The sequence below is a fragment of the Ambystoma mexicanum genome, chromosome 14, assembly GCF_040938575.1.
Source record: "Ambystoma mexicanum isolate Mex_15411 chromosome 14, UKY_AmexF1_1, whole genome shotgun sequence".
Taxonomy (NCBI): domain Eukaryota; kingdom Metazoa; phylum Chordata; class Amphibia; order Caudata; family Ambystomatidae; genus Ambystoma; species Ambystoma mexicanum.
In genome coordinates, this window is record NC_090940.1 from 92,314,491 (window position 1) to 92,340,346 (window position 25,856).

At 46.0% G+C, this 25,856-nt stretch overlaps 1 protein-coding gene across 1 annotated transcript in view; it reads right to left on the minus strand.

Moving 5' to 3' along the window:
- SLC39A9 (solute carrier family 39 member 9) overlaps nt 1–24,031 on the minus strand; it is a 304,084-nt gene extending 280,053 nt beyond the window's left edge. The window contains exon 1 of the mRNA XM_069638583.1: nt 23,745–24,031. Coding sequence (XP_069494684.1) covers nt 23,745–23,840 — 96 coding nt within the window. The 5' untranslated portion in view covers nt 23,841–24,031. The remainder of the gene's footprint in view (nt 1–23,744) is intronic.
- Nucleotides 24,032–25,856: the final 1,825 nt, after the last annotated feature.

The following is a 25,856-nucleotide window of genomic DNA, read 5'->3' on the forward strand; positions in this document are numbered from 1 at the left end:
TGGCACCTTCATTGGCATAGAAAGCCAGGTGTCTTCCACACCCCGATTTTGAGAAAAGCCTGAGGGATTTATATTGACCATACCAAACACTAGCAGTAACACGCAGATGAGGTCCAACAGGAGGAAGGTTAAACCTAACAGTTTTGACTCTAGTCTGTGGTGTTCTGCAAGTAAAATTATGGACAAAAAACAGAACCTCATCTTAACGACCCTAATCTGACAAAAAGGGACTACCATACACATACAGTTGGTTTGCATATAAAGTTAGGAATAGAAAGGGGGGAGAGGACAAACATAAAAGATTTCAAACATTTTTTTTTTTATTTTTTTTTAAAGGAGGCGGATGGGGGGGGGGGGGACTGCTTTTTGGGGGGGGCACCATCACGTGCCCCCGGCATGCTCACCCTTACCTTTTACACATTGGTGTATTTAGCTGCTTGGCAATAGAAGCGCACAGTGATCAGGCTGGCAGCAGTGGTCCTCAGAGGATCACATGGCACATGCGGTATGGAACCGCAGAACGCCACCATCCTACTGGTGTGCCTAATGTCCAAGTAAATTGTTGTGACCCTACATAAGCCGACTGGCCCTCTTCTGAGCGCATCTCAGTACTGCGTGCCATTTTCCTTGTCCCGGATGGATGGTTACCGGTTCTCCCCATTGTTCTACTGGGTCTTGCCTCTGGCCCCTTTTCCTTGTCTTACTGCCTGGTTCCTTCCAGCCCACGCTGGGCTAACCTGCCTCATTCATCTCTGGTTGGCTCAACATGCCATATTCTGCATTTTTATTTCTTGGCTATTCTCCCGCCACTACTTTCTGGCCTTCTTCCCCTCCGACTGGCCTGACCTGCTGCTGCCTGCCACGTCCTTTACAGCACAGACTAGTACTGTCAATTACGGTACTGCTTGGCTATTGAACAGTCTATCGCTCTCCTCATTCGCTCGGATATAGCCAGTAGTTCCTTTCCTCCAGAAGCTTGACCATCTTAACATCTAAGCCTCACAGACCAGAGTTCCCACTGTCTCCAGACTGTAGAACTTCTGGGAGGCCAGCCTGTGGTGCCGGGATCTAGCCCCAGACGCACCCAGAGTGCTCTCACTTCCAGGAGAGAAAGGGCCTGGCTCCCGCCAGTACAGTCACTACAACCTGAAATCACCTTGAAAGCCTGTCAGCAAAACGCCTACCAAGATATCAGGTATGCAGAGGCCACGTGGCTTGGTGCTCGACACCCACCCCTTAAAGAAAACGGAAAATAAGAACACACAAAAAAAACAAATCCAGAAATTGTGTTCCTTGTCAACGAATTAATTCAAACCGGCAAGTGGTAATGAATTGCGCAGTAGCGTGCAATCCATTCCGAAGGGGGCGTTTTGGCACACTACAAAAGCATATTTACATAACATAAATACACTACCACGAGTTATCAGTACATATTGAGGCAGCAAAAGCCAGGACTTAACCAGAATAAAGATATTAATATTTACACAATCTCTTTAAAAAAAAACCCTCCCAATAGCTGTGCAAACGCAGAATCCGTAGATGTGCATGTTTCCCTACCATGTCTCCAGGTGACATAGACGAAGTGCACATTAGCAACACGTCAGGCATTTCATGCCACTGTGGCCCTAGAGAGCAGCTGCAAGATACCAAAACCCCTTACGGAGTCCAAGCAGGAGAGCTACATTTGGACACGGTTGGTTCTAATGTCATTTTTAAGACATTTACACCAGTACGCTGATGGTACAGGAGGGGTAACTAAAGGTCAAGGGCCCATATGATATGGCTGGTTTTCGCTCGTGCCTTACAACCATTTAAACGTGGATGAAAAGTGCCCAACGCCCTACGAGCAAATTAGTATGCCTGGGCCACCCCTCTAAGCAGGAATCCGCTCAAGGCGGCTGGACCAAACATATTAAATAGAAGTGTATTGCTTTCACTGGCAGGTCATGATGGCTGGAGGGGGAGGGGGGTGGGGGGGCTGCATGCCGGTCAACGCACTGCCCTTGCTCTTCTTGGGTCCTTAACTTAGGCAACAGAGGGAAACAGAGCTCTTTAAATCCTGCTTCCTAGTTCGACATCAGGAGCTACTTTTGCTACCCCAAGCCAAACAATGCGAACAAGCACACCTATATGAATTTAACTCTGAGCATTTGGGACAATAGCTCAGATCTAAAGGACATTTAAAGCACAAGGAGTCCTAAACAATGGACAAAATTATAACGTATTGCATTTTATATGAAAGATGGATTTGCTGAAGCAGATGCACTAGCTCCTTGTCCCCCAATGGTAGATCCTGTTCATTAGTTAATGCTGGAAATGTAGGAAGTGCCTTTAGTGCCTGCTTATCGAATCTTAATTTAAATCCCTGCAGGACATTACCAGGCAGTACAGTGTGCCACCATGGACATAAATGGCGGCAGACGACTGGTGGGGATGCGGCCCCAAAGAGGTAAAATACAAAGCCCCGAAATCTGTCTTACCCGTTCGCTGGAAGCCGCTCTAAATAAGTCTAAAAAACGGCCATTTTTAAATGCAGGCTTCAAGTGAGGGATTTTGACATAGAACCGTTCAAGCACCAAAACAGGAATTCATAATGAATACCATTAGCTACCCGATTTTGTACTGCCATCAGAATTTTCTGGGTGGAAAAGAAGTGCCCTTTGCATAGCTGTACTGGCATTTGCATTGCAAGTAAAATGTGGAATGAGAGTGTCAGACCAGTTTTGTATTGTAAAGTAATGTGAGGAGACTTCTAGTTCACACATTACCAACGTAGTGTTTTCGCCCAGTGATGAGGCTTACCCGAGCGGATACTGCGCATCGTGCCCTCATTTAGGTTTACAGATCTCGTCTGTGGTGTGAAGATTCGGAGGCGAGTTGAGAGGGAGTTGGAGAAAGCGGGAGCAGTGTGCACAGAAATGGAAATTAGGTAAGCATTGCCTGTATGTGAACAAACTCAAATATAAAGACAATTGCAATAATATAAATGAATAAATATTGAATATTGAAAAAAATCCGGTTGCAAACGACTAGCCCAGTCACTGAGACCCTGGGAGTTATCCATATGCACCCAACACAACCTTTCTTACTCTCAGAATGAATTATCACTCGCCAATAGCTGGTGGTGAGTGCACAATTAGGAGCATGCAAATATTAAGTGTCAGCACTAGAAGTAAAACATGCCTATAAAAAAAAAAATCGAAAAAATAAGGAAAGCAATAAAGTACCAGCATTCCAAATGGGAGCAATCATTAACGTTCTTAACACAACATGTACACACTTTAAAATAAGTAGAGCTAAACAAGAACTGTTCTTTTCAGGCTAGTGTGTCTGGGATCATTTCCATTCAATGAACAGCCAACAGCAACCCCAAGGAACAATGTGGGTGTGTCAATAGTTTGTGTTCTACTAGATGTCACTTAAATCTCTGCGGCAAAACCTGTAAAGAGTGAACCGTTGCACATTGGAGATGTAAAAGCAGGAGGCGCAGAATGAGTTGGGAGACGTCCTTCTAGTGCGGCAGGATCACCACACCACCAGCGGAAGCCGAAAAGGAAAAACGGGCAGGATAAGGAGTGGTGCTGCCAGAAGAGTGGTTGAGAGTACTGCAGGTGTAGTTGGGATTGTGTGAACTGACGCTCACTGTCACTCGAGTGTCCTCAGAGCCACCCGGCTATAAGTAAATAGGACCAAGCGTTGGGCCTTCTCAGGGTACCTCCGAAGGGGCTTAGACTATATACTCCGGCACACCCGAGGGGCACAAATGCATATTCTTTGTACTCCAGCTGTCCCAACCATGTCGGTCTCTGGCTTGCAGGATGAAACTGGAACAAATATGAGGTTAATTCTATTTGAAGGAACGATATTGAAAAGGAGCTTGCAGCATATTGCAGATAGATGCAAGTGTGCGCAAGAGGCAGCGTAGCCGGCAGGAACACAAGAATGCAGGTCTCTGCATGAACCACTGACAAAGACCAGGTCTTTAAAAACTCCAATATATATAATGCGGCAAACAGGATGGAACGAGCAGCCCCCGTGCTGTCCATATCCACACTTGCTATACCACCCAAGCAAATGACATGGCACAAATCACAAAAGCTAAAGGTCAGGCACAGCTCACAGTCTGCTCCTTGTGTAGCATCTTAACTCCAAGTCTATGTGGTTATTTCATGTTTCCTAGGCACAGCCAGGTGCCGTTTCTAACCTGCATGCAGGGTTGACCCTTCCGTACAATACTACTGAGCTGCCAGCTTCAAACTCACAATATGGACAGAACCAGCAGTAGAACAAACTCCAGCCACTGTCTACCAGCAGAACTGAAGAACGAGAACTAATGTGATTATGGTAGAACGACACAATTCAGATCGCAAACTCATTACAGCATTAGTCCCACAATTACGGTTCGGGGGGGGGGGGGGGGGGCTTGGGAGAGGCGGCAGAGGGTAAGGGAGGGCCAGGGGGTAGACCAAGGAAAATTGACCAATTAGTGTAAAATGGAGGTGCCAGGGAAAGCGACACAACTTACGTTGGATATTTAGCCCCGTTTGTTAACTCTTTATTTCAATCCCTGTATTGTTTATCAACGCTTTATTATACAGCCTACTTATTCTCCGACTGTACCTTGATTTCTTGCAACCGTTACTCTTTTTTACTTTCCTAACATTTTGAAATGTTATTGTCTAAAACCCATACTGTTGAAAGGATGTAGGTACTGTGACAGACTCAAGGATGTGACCCTCCCAAGAGAGGGGATCGGGATGGGTGGGGGTGGCGGGGGGGGTCGATCTCAGCCTCAGTCATGGCCAGCTCCCCTTTTCTGTTTTTCCCACCAGAGGGGACGAACTACAGCAAGCATCTGAGCCGTCAGAAGTCTGTCTGGAATCAGGGGTCCAGGAAAAAAAAATGATATGCCAGTAAATGGTAAACTCCAACGACCACTACCAGAACGTCCCTAGGTGCAATACACAAACCCCAGCCTGGAGGCAGAGGAACAGGTTAAGTACCCACATGAAACTGCAGTGGAGGATCCCTTTCCAAAACTAAAGGAGACAACCCCAAAAAACACCCCAAGAAGCACAGACATACTATCAGGAAGCTCTGGAGCAGCAATCAAAAACCTGGAACTGACAAGAGAGTGCAGTAGAACAGGGCGGAGGGGGGGGGGGGCAAGAGAATCCCGAGCCATCTAGTAAGACAGATACTTGCGCAGAAGAGAAGAAAACGTATGAGCCTGCAGGAGAATTACGTCTGAAAAGGGGGCATGGCTGGAAGGTTTCCTGAACACTTTCTGGGGGAAGTACCAGCCCCCATGGGATTAGCTCAGGTAGAGGGCTACCATGGAGGAGCAGCTGACTTAGAGAACCAATGGGAGCCAAAAGGGAACTACTGAGCAGGAACGGCTGGGTTATAAAAGCAGCTAACAGGAGCAGGTAAAAGTGAAAAAAGAGGACGCGTGAGGTTGGAGTAGGTGATGTACTGAGAGACCAGCGAGGAGGGTATAGCAGAAGGAGCTGGAGGGGACTATTGGGAGTGCATTGAGGGTGTCATGTTGAGGTAAGGCGTTGAGTGGCTAGTATCAATTGAGTTGCGCGTGGGAGAGACTGTTATAAAGGCAGAGGGTAGAAATGGGGGAATTTGAGAGTCGGTGAAAGTGGTCTTTGTGGAGGGTAGAGAATAGAGGCAGGTGAGTTTTGGGAAGAGGAAGATCAGAAGGGAGTTGAAGGGCAGAGAAAGAGTGGTAAGATTAGGAGGTGGAGAGAAAGGCAAGATCAGGAAGCAGAGAGCAGGTAGAGCAAGGTGAGAGACAGAGTGTGGAGAGAGGTCAGAAAGGCATTGAAAGAGAAGAGAGGAGACCGGCGAGCGAGGAGACCCTGAACTTGGCCATCAGGAGAACCAACAGGTCAAGTAAACTACTGAGTTGGGTCTCTTGGGGGATCCCTGAGGGATATAGTCAGATAAAGAAAGCCAAGGCCTTTAGGTTGCTCTAAACTGAGGCATAGGACCAGATAGTAGGGGTGCTCTGGAGACAGTTAATCAATCTTATATAAAAAAATAAAAATAATATCCATCCTAGGCTAAGGAGGTGGTTGGGAAAAGCCCTAGAATGGGAACGCCAATTGCTTGCAGATCTAAATTTTTCTAATAAAAAGTTGAAACAAAAGCTCCGTTGTTGCAGGATTATTGTGCCCCTTGTCACCGTGCATGCAGTAGTGGGCAAACCTACCATGCATCACAAGGAACACGTGTACATCTCCGAGGGATGTGCTCCTTCTCTCCTTTCACAATCCTCATTTGCAAACCAAATCACGAGCATGTCAAACATAACAAACACGTGAAAATGAATATTCCACAATAGTAAAAGTTAGCAAGGGAAAGCTGTACACGGAGTATGCCAGTTACCAACAAAGGTCATAGTTTATCAACATGCCATACAAAAGGCTGCTGCAACATGGACCATCGGCTTTCTGGCTTGTGCCGCTGCCCTTTCCAATACGTTGCGCCTGTAATTACAACGGTGCCATTCCCCCACCCTCTCCTAGCATGACATTCCTGTCTTGATTGCACAGGCTTGCCAACGCCTCCCAACACTGGCAGGCAGCCTGCCTGTCTTCCGTACCTTGTAGAACAGGGTTCCTGCATACTTGCATTTTGAACAGGCCAGCTCATCCTCGCCTTCTTTTCGGATCGATTTCCATCTTAATGAGAGAAAGGTGTGCATTTGTATGCACAAGGGTAGAAGCACTTGTCTTCACTTTGTGGTCTGACAGCTTCATGCTCGACTGCTGATGAAGTCGCCTTTGGCAGTCAATTACTTCCATTGCGGATGGTTTAATGCACTTTGGGAGGCTTGCTCCAGTGGTTAGCGAACAGCAACCCTTGCGCGTGTGTGCTTTCGTGGACTCGGCTCGGACTTTGCATGAAATGCACTCATTTCTGGACGTTTCTCCCCTCATGTTAGACCCCCGTGTGGTGATCTGCAGCACGTCTCTACAATCACTCGTATTTGAGGCCGCACCATAATCATGGTACAATAACATGGTAAGCGTATGCAGCACTGGCATGCGGTGCTGCAGGGCCATATCATGAAGTCTACAGTATGCTTTCATTTAATGCGAGGTTAAGGGTGATCTGCCGTGCTATGCAAGTTATGCTTTGCCATGTGTGGTACAACACGCTAGGTTTAATATACTACACTACGTACAATTATCGCCAGGTTTTGCTTGGTCAGGTCGCGTTGCTATGTTTAAACATTCTTGGTTTTTGCAGACAGGGGGAAAAAAAAGAAAAGAGATGGCTTTGCCTCATAGCGGTCCTGACCAGAATGACCACACTTCCTACCCACCGCTCCTTCCTTTTGGGACCGGACGCCCACCAATCAGACCACTCTGCCAGACACCGCCCTTAGAAGCCCAACAAATCAACCCACCAGACAATTCAGGTAGACTTATTAACATGTGACACAAACTCCCTCCTTGACAATATCACATGACCTCAAGCACTTTGTAGCTGCAAGGAGGTATGTAGACCTGCCAGTAAAGCTAACTACAGCGCTGCTAAGGAGTTTCCGAGGAGGGATGCATGGTTATAGAAAGAGAAATCCCAGGACAGGCTAGCATTGGTTTAGGCGAGACCCATAAGCCGCAAAACCAGCGGAACCCCAAAAGGAAATTGACAGGGTAAGGAGGGCTCCTACTAGAGAGGTACGCGCATGGTGTCGCTGAATGTATCCCACAATTCTTATACAATGGGAGAGCGGATCATGGGGATAAGCGGGGCGGGTACGGGTGTCTGTACAGGAATTGACTTTAATTTTTTTTTTTTTTTTTTTTAAAAGACACGACAAAACATGGGTTTTGAGGAGGGGCAGAGAGAGGCAGACTTAAGGGCAGGTCACACTTCGTCATAAAACATGTGACTTGGGGCACGGGGGGGGCATAAATAAGGTCCAAAGAGCAGCATGTTGTGCACCAAAGGGTATTTTGGGGTATTGTGCCTTTTCATGGTCAGACCCAGGAGCCTAAGTAAGGACTCTGCCCCAAACCCTGTGGTGCATTCAAGGTAGTTCAGTTGACTCTGGCTCTCCGAGTCTTGTCCTTTGCAGGAATGATGCCACGTCTCGAAGAGCTGAGCAGCAGCTCCATTTTACTGACACCCGAACAAACATGACAAGCAATTCACCAAGAAATATGACAATTGTATTCTTGTGGGTTTCCCTCCAGAAGTGATGTCCGATGGGTGGGTCTGAACGATTACTAAACATATGCACCCTTTGGCTTTATATTGTCTCACCATTAGGCGGTGTGTGGCTCTGTGTATTTGGCGAGAGGTGATGGGGAAAACGAGGAGCCAAACTGTGCTGGGGACGACCTCACCGCAATAAATTAATTGGCTGACTGCTCGGGAGTTTATAGCCAACCCTCCAGGTACGCTCCATCCCGACTTCCTGTGCCATAGATATTGAATTTGGTTTGAACCATTTCCGCCTGTAAAAAACACTGCTATGGGCTGCTTAGCGCTGTGGCCAGTAAGAGGGAAACGTGCACGAAGTTCATCACAAGGCAGACAAACTTACTGTGACTGAGCCTCCCAATAATGGGAAGAAAGGCAAGGAGGGTTGAGGACGAAAGGCGCAAATAGAATCACTGGCTTTTTTGAGAAATCCGCTTCCAATATCCCCAATGGTGAGGTCCGACCCCCGCGTCAGGACAACGTTGCTTTTACTTCCACCCAAGGCGCAGGGACGGTGGTGAGCCCTGGAAACTCGCATACGATTGATAACAAAGAGTCCCTGCTAAACCTCGGCCTTTCCCTAAAACGGAAATCATTGGGCCCACCTTCTAATATTGCAAGTAGTGATCTACCTACTAACCTTTCCGCCTCCTCCGACCTGCAGCAACATGCATCCTCCTCAGACTACAGCACCATGGACAGTGAAGCCAGAGAGCCCCCTTCACCCATAGCATCGTATGGCCATCCTGATCCATCCGTAACTACAACTGGTTCCATGCAGCGCCAAGATCGAATCATTGCTGCAACTGTGTGCTAGCCTGGCGAGGTGCATTCTCTAGCGACTAAACAACAGCATGTAACGATCCCCACCCGCAAAGGATCTTTGGTCTATACAGATAAACTAGAGTCAAACATCATTAAAGTAGCCAATCTAAAGACTCACTTAGTCAATATGGCTAAGCCTAAGTGCCCCCCCTCCTTGGTTGGGGAGAAATAAGGGGGCGAGCCACTCTGGACAACTTATTGCCCCTATACAGAGTGATCACTGTGAAGAGCTAGTTGATCGCATAGACTTGGGACTCAAGGTAATACTCTACTCGGTCCTTACTCACGATAACTGCCTCACGGATTGCAAGGTCAGCTTTTGTCTCATTCCCTGCCAGATCCAGATTCCTATGCTGGGTTGAAACACAACACTGGTCGAAAGACTCCCCACGGGAGACAGCCCCTTTTTAAAATCGGACCTGGTTACTTAACTTATCACAATTCCAGACCTATCTAATATTACAACAAAGGATACAGAGGGTATGGAATTACCTACCTTTAATAGCGTGACAAACTGGGTCCTAGCTGCATTTGCTTCACCCATGGTGGTGGAATCCATCTGCAAACACTCTAGGGCTTACCTTTTAACGGGATTCAACATATATTTTTTTTGCCAGACACAGAAGCCATCTTATCCATCCGAATACAACCGTATGGCATATGTGGACAGGGCCGTGGTCGAAGCATAATATAACCGACTATGGGAGAAAGGAAGAGAGGAAGGGGGGCACCTGGATTGTTCCTACCCATATGCCACGATGAAATTTGGTCTCTTGTAGGGACTCCCTCAGGGTTATGTCCTGGAACTCTAGAGGTCATTTATCATTTATGAATAACAGGACTGTGCTTGATTTTCAGATGTTAAATGACATAGTCCTACTACAAGAGGCTTGGCTCACCTCCCGTTTTGATTTGGATGGCTACTCTTTCTTCTATCTCCCCGTCCGACAGCCAGTCTTCCGACGGGTGGACTATGTATTGGAGTCAAAGCCACCCATCAAGCCAAACTGATCACGATGGTTTGTTCTAAAGAGTACCCATTAGGTGTCACTATTACAGGGTTGCTTATTTGGTGGTGGAACCCTGTTGGGGTATTACTTTGTATGATCCGCATGGTGGCATTCAAACCAGTAGGTTGAAGAAGAGAATTCCCTTCGCCTTTGGCAACTACAGCACCCAAGAGGGGTGGGGGGGGGGGGGAATACCGGTGGCAGGTGATTTTAATGTTGATTGCTATAATTATGGGCTAAGAATTATCTGGGGGTAATGTAGGTAAAAAAACGAAACAACATAATCAAGAATGGAGGGACCTGTTGGGGAAATTTGATTTACCACCCCTGAACCCACCATCTAATGAAGTACACCACACCTAGTCAAACGGCAGATATCAAAGCTGCCTTGATTTTATCTTTGCGAGCGATCCATTCCATAAATATTCCCCCTTGTTGGAAATCCTTCCTGTACCAATGAGTGACCAAGCAATATTGAAAAGGACTTTCTGGGCCACTAAATCTGAAATTTGAAAAATAGCCCTCAATCTTACTATCAATGTTCAAGGAAATAGACTCCGGTAGACACATGGTTATGTACAGGAATTAAATGCAAGATTGATGAGGGCAGAAGATATGGGGACCCCAACAGTACAGTCTTGAATTGGAAGATGGATACCTTTGTCGCTAGGCATGCGCCACAATATGATAGGCCCATTATTATTAGTTGTAGCTTGAAAAAGCCAGGAATCACCATGACGCAGCAAAAGCAAGTCAGAAGAGGGCGCTAAGGGCGGCTATTCGCCTTGTTAGAAGGCAATATCATACTAGTTATAAAGAGGAAAGAAGCCATTACAGTCCTTGAAAAAGGTACTTACAAACAATGGCTTACTAATCAAAGAGGGGGACTCTAGGAAATTGTGGCATCTAATTCGATCTAACCTGGCTGAGAGGGGGGCAAGTCTTAGCGGGGACCCATTGGGAAACCTTTATTAAGGAAAACAACTGGGTGCAACAGGACATTTTCCTTGACTCCACCCTGCAGGCCCATGGTTACCACTGAGGTTGGGAGGCTGGTGAAGGAAGTGGACATGTATCTTATTATTAGGAAACGATCTGCTTGTTAGTCAGCTGGCCTAGATAGACTATGGAATGTCATCTTGAGTAAACCTGAATATTAGGCAGCAGCTCTGCAGCTATTATTTCTCAACATCTGCGAGACAGGCCACATTCCTAGGGCCTGGCAACAGTCTGTGTTAATTCCCATACATAAGAAGGGACCACAGCAGTTGCCTGAGAATTAAAGACTGTTGGCAATGTTGGACAGTGGACAATGTTGGACAGTGGCTCCAAGATTTTCGTGAGGTTGTTATTGGAGATATTGTCTAATTGGGTCAAAAATAGAGCCCTCCTAAATCGTAAGCAGGGGGGATTTGGGAAAAATTGCTCCAGGACCCCCCCCCCCTTTGTGGGTTCTTCTCACCCTGATATCAGACACATTATAACCCCGGATCAAGTATTGTAGGTGTGTTTCATTGATAACAGCTCAGCATTGGATAGTGTCCACCGGGAAAAACTTTGGAGTAAGCTGGAGGATTGGGGGATAGATGATTCGGTTCTGTATTTCTTGAAACAGCTACACTCCACACACAGGTTCAGATTCACCTCTCACAAACAGGTAATTTGGGCTATTCCATCCCCACCAATAGAGGTGTGAAGCAGGGCGGTGTGCTTGCCCCCATCCTATACAATCTTTATGTGTCGGACTTCGAATCATGTTTAAGATCTGTGAACAATCAACCCGCTAGGTTTGGAGGTGAGGATATTCACTGCCTGACCTATGCCGATGACACAGTCATATTCGATCGTACAGACATGGGACTTCAGAGATCTCTGGACGCACTAAATGTCTATGCTAGAGAAAATGGTCTAAAAAGGTAAATGTTACAAAGACAAAAATCATGACCATTGGGAGACAAGCATATGGGGCTTTGTCCTTTGAATAAGTACCTTGGCATTACTGTTAGGGCCTAAAAGGCACAGTCCCACATCAGTTAGATGGTTTCCTCCAAGGCTTGGACCAAATGGCTCACCCTTAGGAGGATTGTTAATAGATTGGGGGGTGGGTCTATTGAGGCCAAGATCACTGTCTATAAGCAATCAATCACACCAGGAATAACGCATATATCGGAGGTGCTCCTGGAGAGTTCAGTGGGCTGGTTGGAGGTGAAAATATTACGCTCATTGTTGGGCTTAACCAGTGCCAGTTCAGGCAATTAGGCTTGAACTTGGTTAACAGTCACTGAATTAACTTTGAAAGGTTGCTGTGTGTCGGTTGTGAGCAAATATCACCCTAGAAGACTCTCATAAACCAAGCCTCCTGAACCTTACAGTGGTACACTCACGGAGGGTTTCTAGGAGTACTTGGTTTAGAGAGAGATGGACCAAACAGTCCTGAGAGACGTACATTGGTATGAGTGAAGTACCCAAATAGGAGATCAAATTCCATCTTGCTAAAATCGAGGAGAAAACGAGGTAGCAAGACTGTGCTTTGTCCCTTGACCAATTGGCTCTACGACCAAGATATGTGCAATACTCCCATCAAGGTCCGTTTGGGGATAACCCTCGCAGCTACCTCACTAAGCTGGGTTCTCCTGGGCTGATAGGTTATTCTCTTCCTAAGGTTTGAAATCCTTCTGGTTTTGGGCTATGCCGGAGCTTGGGAAGGAATGCCTAGACAGACGAGACTCTGCAGGATATGCGGAGAAGTGGTTGAGACTACGAGACATATTTTAACCCAATGTATTGGACTACAATGCCTGTGCAATAAAGGATATGCTAAGTTCAGAAATGTAGAATAGGACCAATTCTGGAGCCTACTGTATGGGGCTGAATGGCTTGTTGTTACCTCAGGGGCTCATCATATCTGGAACATTGTGAAATCTAGATTACGGGACGAATTGTTTTTATGATGCGGTTTTAAATTTGGTAATTTTGTATTGTATATAAGGAACCGTCAGGAACTGAAATTGTATATGTATTTTACATGGTTTTCTCTTATGAATGGTCTTTTTTTATATGTAGTGTGAACGGTTAATCAAATGCACTTATCAAAAGAAAAATATATATTTTCTTCATATAAAGGTCAGTGTGAGTAGTATTTCAGGGTCCAAAATGTCCCTTATGTGAACAGAAAAGCCAAGGCAATTCTAGCATAATGCGATCACAATGGTGCGCATAACTGCAATATAAGGGTCACAAAAGATAAGAAAACTGCAGTCAAGGAGGTTATAGGAGTAACGATTTTATACGAATAATGTTCGTACCAGCCAGGTCTGAAAATTCACTTGCACGGTCAATTGTCCACATACACAGCACACAATTTTTCACTCGCCACACGTCCAATACCACTAGCCCAGGGCTAGAGTTGAATGCAGATTTAGAGCCCTCTAAGGAATTGTGTCATATAAAACAATGTACCGCTATGTAAATGGAACTGAAAAATTTGAAGAACTGACAAGTGCAGACACCAGTTTAAATGTCTCCTGTATAACATGCCCGTTGAGCACTTTGCAACTACACACATAATATGAAAGATGCGACTTGTTAAAAAGGAATATATCTGTTGTGTAAGCAGCTGAGCACAGTGATTAAAAAAGCAATAAACTAAGAAAAACCTGAGCTGAGAAGTGGAACAGTAAAATGCTGTCACCTCACTATGCGCAAGAACACACTCGACTGGAGACTGTGCATAAATAAGTCACTTCCATACAAACTTTAAACAAAAGCTTAAGTAGGAAATATTTCCAGGCTGCTTTGTTTAGCCAACGGATTCTCCTTGAGACACATCTTCTACCGGACCACCCTAGAGATAAAGTAATGAAAAAGAAATGTACAAACAATATCCAATAGTGACACCGGAATGGGTAAATATCATTGGATATTAGCAAAATTACAGAAATCCAGTATTCCTGAGAAGGTTGGGCTCTACCAATACAGCTACCAAGGGTAGAGGTCCTTCATGACACTCACTTCAGGAGACCACAGTGATGCTTTGGGGAAGTTGTATGTGTAAAGGGAGACAAAAGGTTGCTGCTCCTTTAATGGGGAGAGGACCAGGGATGTCAGCAATGTGCTGCGGAAGTTGCCTGCCCCCACCAATTGCTGTAGAATGGTATATAATAAAGGTCTACTCATATTTCATGGTCTAAAGTGTCATCTAATGTGGTCTAAAGTGTCATCTAATGTAAGGGCAGAACCAATTACCTAACTAGCAAAATGGAAGGCTCGAGGTCCACTTCCCCCATAACAATCTGAAGCATCCTCAAGGCATCAATAAGCAGTATACAAAAGATACCTGCATACATAAACCAGCATTTAGTTACAATGGGGCTGGGTAGGGAGGACAGTCAATATAATAAAGTTAGGGCGGCAAATATCAGACAGCGATGTCTAAGAGATAAAGTATAACCATTTAGAAATGCCACGATCAGACAACCATCAAATAACAGCAAGCACCAATTACTGTGCAAAACAGGATCTTAAGAAATTATCTTATCCAACCCAACAAAACAAAACTCCAACCTTTACCTTGCAGCTTTAGATCACACATGCCACTCAATCGGGTGGACACAAGATTAATTACCATCAATAATTTGACTTGAAATGTCAACTTGCTGCCAATCCCACCAACCACACATCAGTTCCAATTTTGTCATCCCCGGTTAGGAGAAACAAATAATTGGAAATCAGATCCTGCAGTTTAGCGATAAATAGAGAGGCAGATAAGCAAGCAACAGAAAGAGCTACCGTGTCAATTGCCAGTTGAAAGTTTGAAACCCCATGATATAAAGTATGGCAATATAAAAAAACAAAGAAAGAAATTAAAAGGGCATAATACTTGTTTATTTGAAAATAATCCTTAAACAGGTAATTGAATAATAGCAGTGAGCATTAGCACATTTCTCCACTACCCATGCCCCAATCGCACCTGGTTGGATAAGATCATTGAAGATGAGGTTTCTAGACAAGTCTGATCTATGAAAGTCTCATCGAAACAGGTTCACCCCTGTTCCTCCAAAACTATCAAGGACCACATTGACTCCTTGGCTCCTGCCCTTGCTGATTTTTGCAATCACTCCTTCGCCACTGGAGGCTTCCCTTCCCCCCCCCCTGAAGCACTCCCTTGTGCACCCTCTTCTTAAGAAACCCTCTGCCGACCCCTCCTGACCGGGTAACTATCGCCCAATCTCCATCACTCCCTTCCTGGGCAAGCTCCTGGAGAAACTGGCCATCTCCCAGCTAAATCTTCACACCAAATCTGTTGGTTGTCTTCATGACCATCAGTCTGGCTTCAGAGCTGCCAGAAGCACGGAAACTGCTCTCCTCAACATCCGTGAAGACCTGCTCTCCAACCTGGACTCCAATACCCCTTGCGTCCTCATCTTGCTTGATCTCTCTTCTGCCTTTGACACTGTCAACTATGCCATCCTGCTCAACCGTCTCCGTGATAACCTGGGTATCAGCGGTCAGGCTCTAGCATGGCTGACTTCTTTGCTCTCTGACCGACCCTCCCAGGTCCAACTTGGGTCCTTCCTCTCCGATATCTTTTTCTCTACCTGTGGTGTCCCCCAGGGATCTAACCTCTCTCCCTGGCACTCCTTGCCCACCGCAGTGCTGCTCTCTACCCTAACTTTCAGTGCTATGCAGATGATACATCTAATTTTCAGGCTACCCTCGGCCGCCTCCTCCCCTTCCCTCATTTCTGACTGTCTCTCTGCTATCCAAAATTGGTATGCCGCCAATTACCTCTGCCTTAATGCCAGTAAGACTGAGATCCTACTCATTGGCACACCCACTCCCTCCTTCCCTGCAGCCCTCTGGCCAGCCTCTCTTGGCCCACTTCCTGTTCCCACCTGCAAGGCAAAAAATCTTGGGGTTATCTTTGACTCCACACTATCCTTCTCTCCTCATATCTCCGACGTCTCTTAGAAGTCACACTACCAGCTGCACCTTCCTCTCCTTCCTCCAGAAGCTCACGGTCTCCAGAGCCCTGGTTCTCTCTAGGCTGGACTATTGTAACAGCCTCCATCTAATCTGCCTGCCTCTACTCTCCGCCCTTTGCAACTTGTACAGAACAGGACTGCGAGACTTGTCCTTGGCCTCAAGCCCAGGGATCGTATCTCTCCAGGACTGAAATCTCTGCACTGGCTCCAAGTGGCTGCGAGGATTAAGTTCAAAATCCTCTGCATTGTCCACAAGGCCTACTGAGGCCTGGGGTCGAACGACCTTCAACTCTCTCTTCCCAAATATCTTCCTTCTCGAGTCGCTCATCTCAGTGTCAGTTGTGTATCTAAGCAACAAGTTGGTGGTAGATCTCTCTGTTCGACAGGGGCCTCCCTCTGGAACAGCCTTCCTGCCTCCCTGAAACTTGAGGAGAACCATCTCCGGTTCAATAAGCCCCTCAAAACCTTCCTCTTTGCTTCTGCTTTCTCTCCCTCTCTCCCCTGCTGAATTCCTGGCCGAATCTGCACTGGTCAAAACTGCCTGCCCACCCTGTCTGATTCGGGCGCAGGCACCGCCAGTTGTACACCTGCACTGCCTTCCCTGTCAACCATGCACCTTGGGACTGTTTGTCTCCCTACAGTCCCCCTACCAGCACTTACCTAGCCAGATGGTGGCAAGTGCTGTTTTATTATCTTATTAATTCTACTACCCCTTGTACTACACTTTTCCCCTCTCCTTTCCGCCCTTTGCACCTTTCCCCTTCCCACGCACTTGCGTGATCTGAATGTCACCGGACCCAGTAGGATCGTTGTCTGTCGTCCCTTTGTTCCCCCCCCCTTGCCTCGTCGCGCCTTGAAACACTTGTGTATAGGCGTGTTATAAATGCCATATCATATCATAAATGATTGTCATCAACAAGCATGAAAACAAATAGATGTCCTTTCATCTCCCACAAAGTACAGAGCAACATCACCTGGAGTACACAGAGCTTCAATAAGAAGTTATTTACACTACAACATATTTGGCTAATTTGGTGATGACCACGAACGGCGTTAACATGAAATCAGGATTCTTCGAGAATATGTCTTATATATTTCACTGAAACTTAATATGTATAAAAGATAGAAATCGGAAGACTAGCAAATTGCACAAATAAATTTCAGAATTCAGTTACATTTTGGGGAAAATGGAAATTATGACCAATCTGTTTAACATCCATTCTGACTTATTTTACTGGTGAATTAATTTTATATCTGTCATCATCGGTATAACATTGCTTAAGAATGTACCTTTTAGATTATGAAATTATTCCATAGAGGTATGTCTGGCCAGGGAAAAACAGTGGGCCTCGCTACAAGTTTGGTGGCATTTCGGCAGTAAATCTACCGAAATACCAAACAGATTTACCAATACCACCATTGGGTCAGGCAGGATTACCACCGGATTACAATTGGCTGTATTGCGGTATTAGTCCCCATTTATAGAGTCAATAGGACTCCATGGGGATTTCAGCGGAATTACCTCTGGCGGTAATTCTGTTGACATGGCAGTTTTTAGGAGGTAAAGTGGCTGAATGACTTGCAACATTCTCCACCATGCCAAGGATTGATGCTTATGCAGGATTAACAGCAATTTGCCTGTTGGGGTATTACACATTGAAGATCCAGCTAGTATTTTGCCAGGTTTTCTGATTTTAGTATTTTTTGACACATTTGTATTCATTGGTAAATTCTGGAACAAGTGCTATTGGGTACAGATACGGCCCAGACAACATACATTCCTCCGAAATGCATTGGCCTCATTATGCTACTTATGTCATATGTGGATCTGGTTTCCTCATCTTTTGCACTTTCCTACTTCAAAATTTTAAAATAATGCATCACTAGATTATGGCTCACAAACACTAATTTTGCTTGTAAGAATTTATATTACTCAGCAAAAAAGATTTGTGATCATAGTACCTTGGTTGAGCACACAGTACCAGGAGGTCGCTCTTGGTTTATCCGCTACTTTATGTTTGTGCCGTCCTTGTGCCTTGGGTGGTTTCTAACTGCAGTGCTCCATACATCAAATATATAATTTTTTTAATTCATCAAGTTACATTGATTATTAAGTGGTGCCTGCTTCATACCTTCATTTTGCTAGGTTTTCCATGCACCCGACCACCAAAACCATAGTTGGGCAGTGCGGGAAATCTGCCACTGCTGCATTACCATCGATTTTAGCTGCACCGCCCAACTTGCAATGAGGCGCAGTGTGCTATGCGGGAGAAGAACCTAATCACATGGATTCTAAAATCGAGCTCATGTCCATAAAGTCAATGACAGTAAACACTACCAAAAATTGTACTTAAGAAAATAAATGAGAACTACTTTCTATGAGCGTTTCAATTAACATTCTTTCATGAATTAATGCACAGCAGTTTGCACTGCGGGCTATCCTGCATCTCGCAGCTGTTGACACAACCACCCTCTTCGATGGCCTGAGGGCAAACTCACGGAAGGAAGATGACGCATGCATTAAGAGAGGACTGGTTTTTCATCCACAAACATTCTAATAAATATGTGATGAGCATAAGCTAAAAAGCATCTCCTGTATGTCTGGCCAGGAGCTACCGCTTGTGGCATGCTGCGGACTATGAGAGATGCCAACTATACTTTTTGTCCACTGCAGGCTTGCAAGTTTATACTTTCTGCTAGCCATCAGCGAGTGATAATGGACTCTGGAGAACCGATTAAGCCTAGCATCTTGAAATGTACAACCCTGTCACCACGTAGACCACATTCGGATGTTAATGTCTTTTGAATGTTCGCACTGTTGGGTGCATGGCCTTCAGTCAGGCTCACAAAAAGACCTTGTAGTGGGCACTGGCCAGACCCAGCGGACACCTTCTTCCCCATTGTCGGTCACCAGCAGCCATCATAGCCGTTTGTGACATGCAGTCCTTAAGTGGTATGCAGTAATAAATCGCAGCAAAAATCGTCACCTTTACAAAAAAATGGTGCCAAAAATGCTGTGGTTTACCCGGTAAAGGTGTACCCCATTATACCATTTAAGGGGAGCAGGGGTTGTCCCCTGCTCCCCTTAAATGATATAATGCGGCTCGGGGGGTTGTGGGGGTGTCCTCTGCATCCTTTACATGTATTGCAGCGATTTTAACACGTGAACCCCTTAAGTTGGGTCTGGGGCATGTCTTGAGCCAATGGACAAGGCTGCTAGCTTGTGGTGCTATGTGTAACCCACGGGGGGTAGTCCGTAGGGTTTTCTTTGTGGGACCCGCAGAAAACAAAGCCTTTTTTTTCCGATTTCTTATTGCACACCCCTGGAACCTCATAACCCCATCTATGGTCGAAGGGATCCCCAGAGGGCTTCAATATAGCCCTTTTCCATGTGCAAGTCATGCAGGACTCCACAAGTCAATAAACACAATGGCGGACGTTTGGAAAAGATTTTGGCTCCCACATTCAAATTGACCAATCGAGACCCTGAAAAAAAAGCTCTGTAGAGCGTGCTAACAGTTTGGACGCACCCAGATATCACGAAAATAATGGCCGATGGAAAACAAACGCAAAGAACACATGTTCTCCAAACAAGCAAATACATGCTTTCACGAACAGCACGTTTTGTGGACCCCCTACTCTGTAACTATACCCCCCGTAACAGAACCTCCCAAAACTTTCCGAAGGAATTCAGAGATGGTGTTTGTTTATTTATTTGAAAGTTTCAGGATGATTGCTTCAAACAGCACCAAAAGATATAAGCATTGCAGAAAACAATAACCTGCCTATCGGGGGTCCAAAATTAAAGTAACTATAAGGTTGCTACCCCTGCAGGCCATTGCCCACTAATGGGTGGATTTTGGGAGTCCAACGCATGGGGATATGTCCAAGACCATGACAGCGCACACTGTTTTATTTTGGGGTGGAGCGGGGCCTAGACAAAAACCATGCCCCAGGCCAAATGACCACTAGACAAGCCTGCAGGCCAAAGGCCGAAAGGCCATGGCCCAGCAAGAAAAGCCATGGCCCAGCAAGAAAGGAAGACGATCACTGAAGGAAAAAGGGCCATGGTTAATCCCCCATTTGGATAGCTTGAGGAGGCATAGCAAAGTGCCCACTGGCCTTGGCTATGAACCACGGACAGTCCCCACTGCGGGTGGCCGTCTCAAGCATCCAATAAGCATTATTATTTTTAGGGTATTTATTAAGCATTGACCTAACTTCTGGAAGCAATAAAGCACTTAAGTCATTGGGTGATGGAAGCAGAGATACAAGGAAGCTGGGAGCTATCCAAGGGGAGGGCGGGCAATTTGCCAACAAGGGATCTAGAAGCAACAGGAGGAGGAGTTAGGGTGAGCAGATCACCCAATCTCAGGTAAGGTGTGAAGGAGGTGCGAACCTAGGTGTAAGAGAGGAGTCATTCCTTGAAAAGGAGGGTATTGAGCTCCTTCCTGAAATGTGGAAGTGAGGGCAGAGTTTGGTATTGACGGGGGAGGCTGTTCAAAAGTCTGAGGACATAGATCGTGGCAGCCTTTATTGTTTTCTACTTCCTTCAGTGTCAGAGTTCAAGTCTGCTCACGTCCCATCTTCTGGTGGATCTTAGGCATCCGGAGATCCTGAGTTTCTTAGTGAGGTAGCTTGGAGATGTCAGGGTGGCATGGTCAGCTGTGATGCCCAATGGACCCATCAGGCAACGTAGGATGTTTGGGGCAGGCCATAACCAAGCCTAAGTATCTTATGACACAGCCAGGTCCGACTGTGGTGGCTTGCGTATGGCCACAGACCACTATGGGAAAATTGGAGGGCAGTGTCAAAGGCCATGCCATTGGGCAGAGTGGCCCCTGGATATTGCTGCAGGCTACGGAAAATGGATCCATCGAGTCGTCTGTGGACAGAGGGGTGCATAGGGAAGGCAAAAGGCCCTACCTTAGGGAAAGTTACCACTATAGCCAAGACACTGTAGGTTTATTTAATAAAATGAATTGTAGTGAGAAACAAAATGTTGTTACAGGGGCGTTATGGCTACTGAGAAAACAACAAAATGCCACATACTCACTAGTTATGAGTATTAAAGCAACCATAAACCAGCATTGTCATCTTAAAACATCCATAATACAGCTACAGCCAAGTAAGGCTCATGGTGCATATCATGACGTGCATAGCCACAGTTCCCACCGAACGTCAGGAACGAGAACCCAAAACTGGTTTGGGTAACATAAAATATGATTTGTTGGCCAAAAGAGGTCAATGCCTTTATCAACTAAAATTATTTGAAGAGACGTGTTTCCCCATGTCAGTTGCCACAACAAAAGAGGTCATGAGAAGTTCATCATGGTGGGCGAGTAATTTTTGTCTTATGGTGGTTTTTTGGGTATTTAAAGTTGCTTCAGGAGCCATAACTGGCGACTGTTCCCCAAATGCCCCTTTAGCCTACATTCCCAAACAGGTAATGGCCCCTAGGTATGTTTCAATGGCACCAAGTGGCCTCAGAAGTCAAAAGAGAGTTCCTAGTAGGTGTTGGTGGCAAGTTAATAAGGCTCTTCTATGCTACAAGCAGGAGCTAAAAGTTTTTCATAAATGTCAAACCGTGCTGCAATGTCTGATGGAACTAAATCGGCAGAAACATGCCCCAGAGGGTGGAATACGGCTGTGGGTGGAAGGTGGCAGCTGTGAAAGGAGGGTGGCCATGGGAATGGAGTCCACGGACCCATTGAGCAAGGTTATGCAAATATTTGTATGGCATTGTTTCTCTTAGGGTGACATTTAGTGCACCCAAACGTCTGCAGAGCATTTGTTACAACCGGGCCCCATTTGCCAGACATTGGTGGCCTGGAGGTATTGCATGTAAAACATTAATTACACTGCAGGGTTCTAAATTGTGGGGAGCTAATTAGCTCCTGCTTCAAGCCTAGGAAAGCCTCGTTACCTTGAAAATCAACTGCTACCAAGAGCCACTTTTTGCTCCCGAGGTCAACTGGCGCAATACAACCAAACGTATACATCATTAACTTTGTGTGTTTGGTAATGTGTATATAGAAGCATTCACAACATAACAGATTATACATAATGGACAAAAAGTTAAAGTTTGCATCTGGTGTGAATTTGCAGAGTTCGAAATTGCTGGGAGCCATGTAGCTCCTGTTTAGAGACTAGGAGAGCCTGGTTAGCTTTAAACCAACAGCAACCAGTAGCTACATTTGGCTCCCCAGGCCAACCTGTGCCTTACAAACAGATGTGAGTATTTGAGAAAGGTAAGTATTTGAGAATGGTAATGTAGAAGAATTAGGACATCTCTTGTACACATTTAAACCTAATGGATCTCGCACACACAATGTGCAAAAAGTTCTCAAGTATGACTCTCCTGTAAAAGTTAGACTTGCAGTGTGCCGTGTCCTCACTTCTGGTCTCCCAGCGGTAGCCCCTGCCTACTTGGTGATGCCCGACTCACAGGAGCTGGTAGCTCCTGCTTACTGAATCTGAAATTCAACCCCTGCACTGATCACTGTTAGAGGAGCCCGAATGGATAACAAATATATACACCAAGGAGAGAGCGTCCATTTGTTACAGGGGAAGGGGTTTCTGCGCCTATGACAAGGCTGAAAGCCATGCCCTTTGTACACTACATGCAGGTTGCCGGTGTCTAGGCCACAGCCACAGGCCTCGCCCTGCGGGCACCGCATAATAGGTCCCTTTGGCTGGTAAGACGCAAAAGACTGCGCTAAAGCCAAGCATAATAACAGGTCCCTTGACACCTTAATTTTCCAGCTACGTATAGCACACCATGTCTTACTCATCAAAAGTCAATGTTCATAAAGACAATGGCTAGTCCATGTTTGGTGGCCTGCTGTGTGTATTAATGTTGTGCAAAGGACAGGATTCCACTGAATGCCATTTAGTACCCGAGGTGCACGACTAGATAGATATCATCCATGATGTTGCGAGTCATCGGCATGAGTAGGGCAGGACGGGGTTGGGAAACCATAATAGGCAATATTATGTTTTTAAGTTTGATATAAGCACAGATCTTCAACTGTTATAACGGTTTTCAGTTTTTTTTAAGATCCATATATGTATGGTTGTACAACCATAATAGAGCGCAGATTTTTTCTTTAGAAAAGGACACGGAGTAAAATTATTAATTTACTTATTCAGTTTGAAAGAACTCCCGATAGTTTTTTTCTCAATCCACTCTGGATCTCTCTCCGATACACCATCATTGCTTAGTGTCCTCTGCCATGTCCTTCTCAGCCCATTGAAAGAGCCTTAGAATGGCATAAATCAGAGATACAATCACGGGGGCAGTTTATTAACGCACTTGCAAAGCTTATTCAGAATATCCGTATCGTTTGTGCACCCAAAAAATAAAGAACGACGCTATTCATAAGACACTGGACACACTGAATGGTAAAAGCGAGAGTACCAAAACTATGCATAACTGGCGATCCAAAAAAGTAAATCACAATCTACAATACGCTCAGGTGAATGCACTGCCAGGGAGTCTGGGAAGGTGAACGTGCAAGCCAACTTGCAAGGGATCAGGTAAGAAGCAGGCTGCATGGGGTTCCCTGCCAATCACACATTTCTCCGATTCTATCATACATACAATGAAGATGATTTCCCCATCTTCGGAACAGCATCCCAGCGCTGGCTCTCCAGTCAGACCCCAGCAGTGCTGCACTCTTTTTTTTTGTTTTACCTCTGAGAAGTTGACAGCCAGCGGGATGGTGCCTGCCACGTAACAGCCAACCAGCATCGCCAGGGAGAGCAGGCTGATGGAGCTCAAATCATCCATGACTCCCCGCCAGCCAGGCAGTCGCGCGAGGGGGGGACTCTCCCTGTACCAGTAGATAGCAGTAGCAGGCGAGGGCGGCACAAGCAGCAGCTGGCACAGTGCGCGTCACATCAGGAAACACACGGGTAGAGCTGCGCAGAAGGCAGAGTGTCCAGTTCCCATCCGAGGAACGGACCTTAGCAACGCCGCGTCTCCTGTGCGTCACGTGGGGCGCACGTTCCGCTGTGTCTGGGAAGTCACGTGCCTTAGGTTGCGCGCTCCATCAACGTGTCCCCTTGGCAACTTGGCGCAAGGCTATGTGGCACGAGCGGGGGGGGAGATGCACAGCATACATACCACCGTTTTGCAGCAGCCGGGAGGGAGATTCTCTCAGAGAAATCGGGAAAATTGAATTCCCCCATTCGATTGCTTTGGGGGTTTGAGTTATTTTAGGAGAGAGGAACTAAAAAATAGCAACATTTTTGTTTATGAAATTGGGAGTCTGCCACCCTAATCGGCAGGGTTGGCATTTATGCAGCGCTGGCTAATGGGCCGGCTCTCGCCGGATCTGAGACCCGGCATCATGTGTAGCTGGATCCTGGGATCCGGCAAGTCTCTGCCCATAGAACGCCTTTGAAAGAAGAAGAAAAAACAAAGCGCTTGCAGTGCTACAGTATGGAGTGGGGGGACGGCAGAGCCACAGCACATTGTCGCCATGAGCACTCTTCTGGCTCTGCCCCCCTCCGTACCTATGTCACAGGCAGCATGAGCCCTCAGCCCAGTGGTCGAAGTATGCGAAAAGAAGTAGTGGAACTATGTTACCTGCTGGCCTGCACCCACTCCCCACAAACTCCATCACCATGTCCCCTCCCACACATCATACACACCCCAAACACTTGCACCTGCTGTTTAAGGGAACGTTCAGTGCAGTGCACTGAAAGTGCAAGTTTCAATTTCTTCCTACACTTCTATTTTAAAACAAAAACCATTCCGGAACAATTTCTTTTTAAACTAAAAGTATAGGAGCTGTAAAAGGTAATTTAAAAAAGTAGAGGAGCACCGCTCCCGCTCACTTCGACCACTGCCTCAGCCAAGGGAGACCCTTGGCACACCTGTGGGCTTGCCTTGGCATACATGGCAACATTCAGACGCACTTAAGAGGGAGTTTTGAGAGAGAAAATCGGGAGACATAGTTTTTCCCATAAGAATGTATTGGCACTGGAGTTATCTAAGGCGGGAGAACATGAGAAAAAGTAATATTTCTCACTGAAATGTCGGGAGTCTCCCGCCTAAATCGGGAGGGTTGGCATGAATGCCTTGGTGATCTTACCTGCTCTGTGCGAGCGCACTGCACAGCTTTTGTACTTGCACAGAGCAGATTACATCACTGAGACAAGCCTCCGGGTTCGCATAGGGTCAAAGACCCTGTGACTGAGCAAAAAGCAGAATCCATTTGGAAAATGCAATGATCACCTAGCCTCCAGCTTCGGTGATAATTGCCTTTCCCGAATGAATTCTGGTATTTGTAGTTTGGGTTGTCAAAAGACATTTTGACACAGACGGTGCATGCTGTGATCGCTTGAAAAGTACACAAACCATAGTAAGGTACGCTTACCATGGTTTGTGTACTTTTCAAGCAATAAAAGAAATTGTGCCACTTTTAAACTATAATTTTGAACATTTCCATTCATCGAAGTTCAACTGGCAGCCCCTCCCTCTATAAACTCCACCTCTCATCCGAACTCCGCCCACACCGGCCCACAGGATCCCCCTCGAATTTTTCCCCATTTCCACCACTGCATGGATGGAACACTGTCATTCCTCCGTTAGAAAGCAAACTTGGTTTGCAGTAAGTCTTAAAGCGATTGCATACGTGGTTGTTATTTTAGTGGCGCAGGATGATTTGGTATGCCCAGAAGGAGGGGGTATTTTGGTATATTTATGTGATTCCTTACGTGCAAGAGGGTGTTTTCTTGTGCAATTGGGCTGAGCATGTGCATTCCTCCTTTCCCAGGTGCATTTCCAGTATACCAGTTT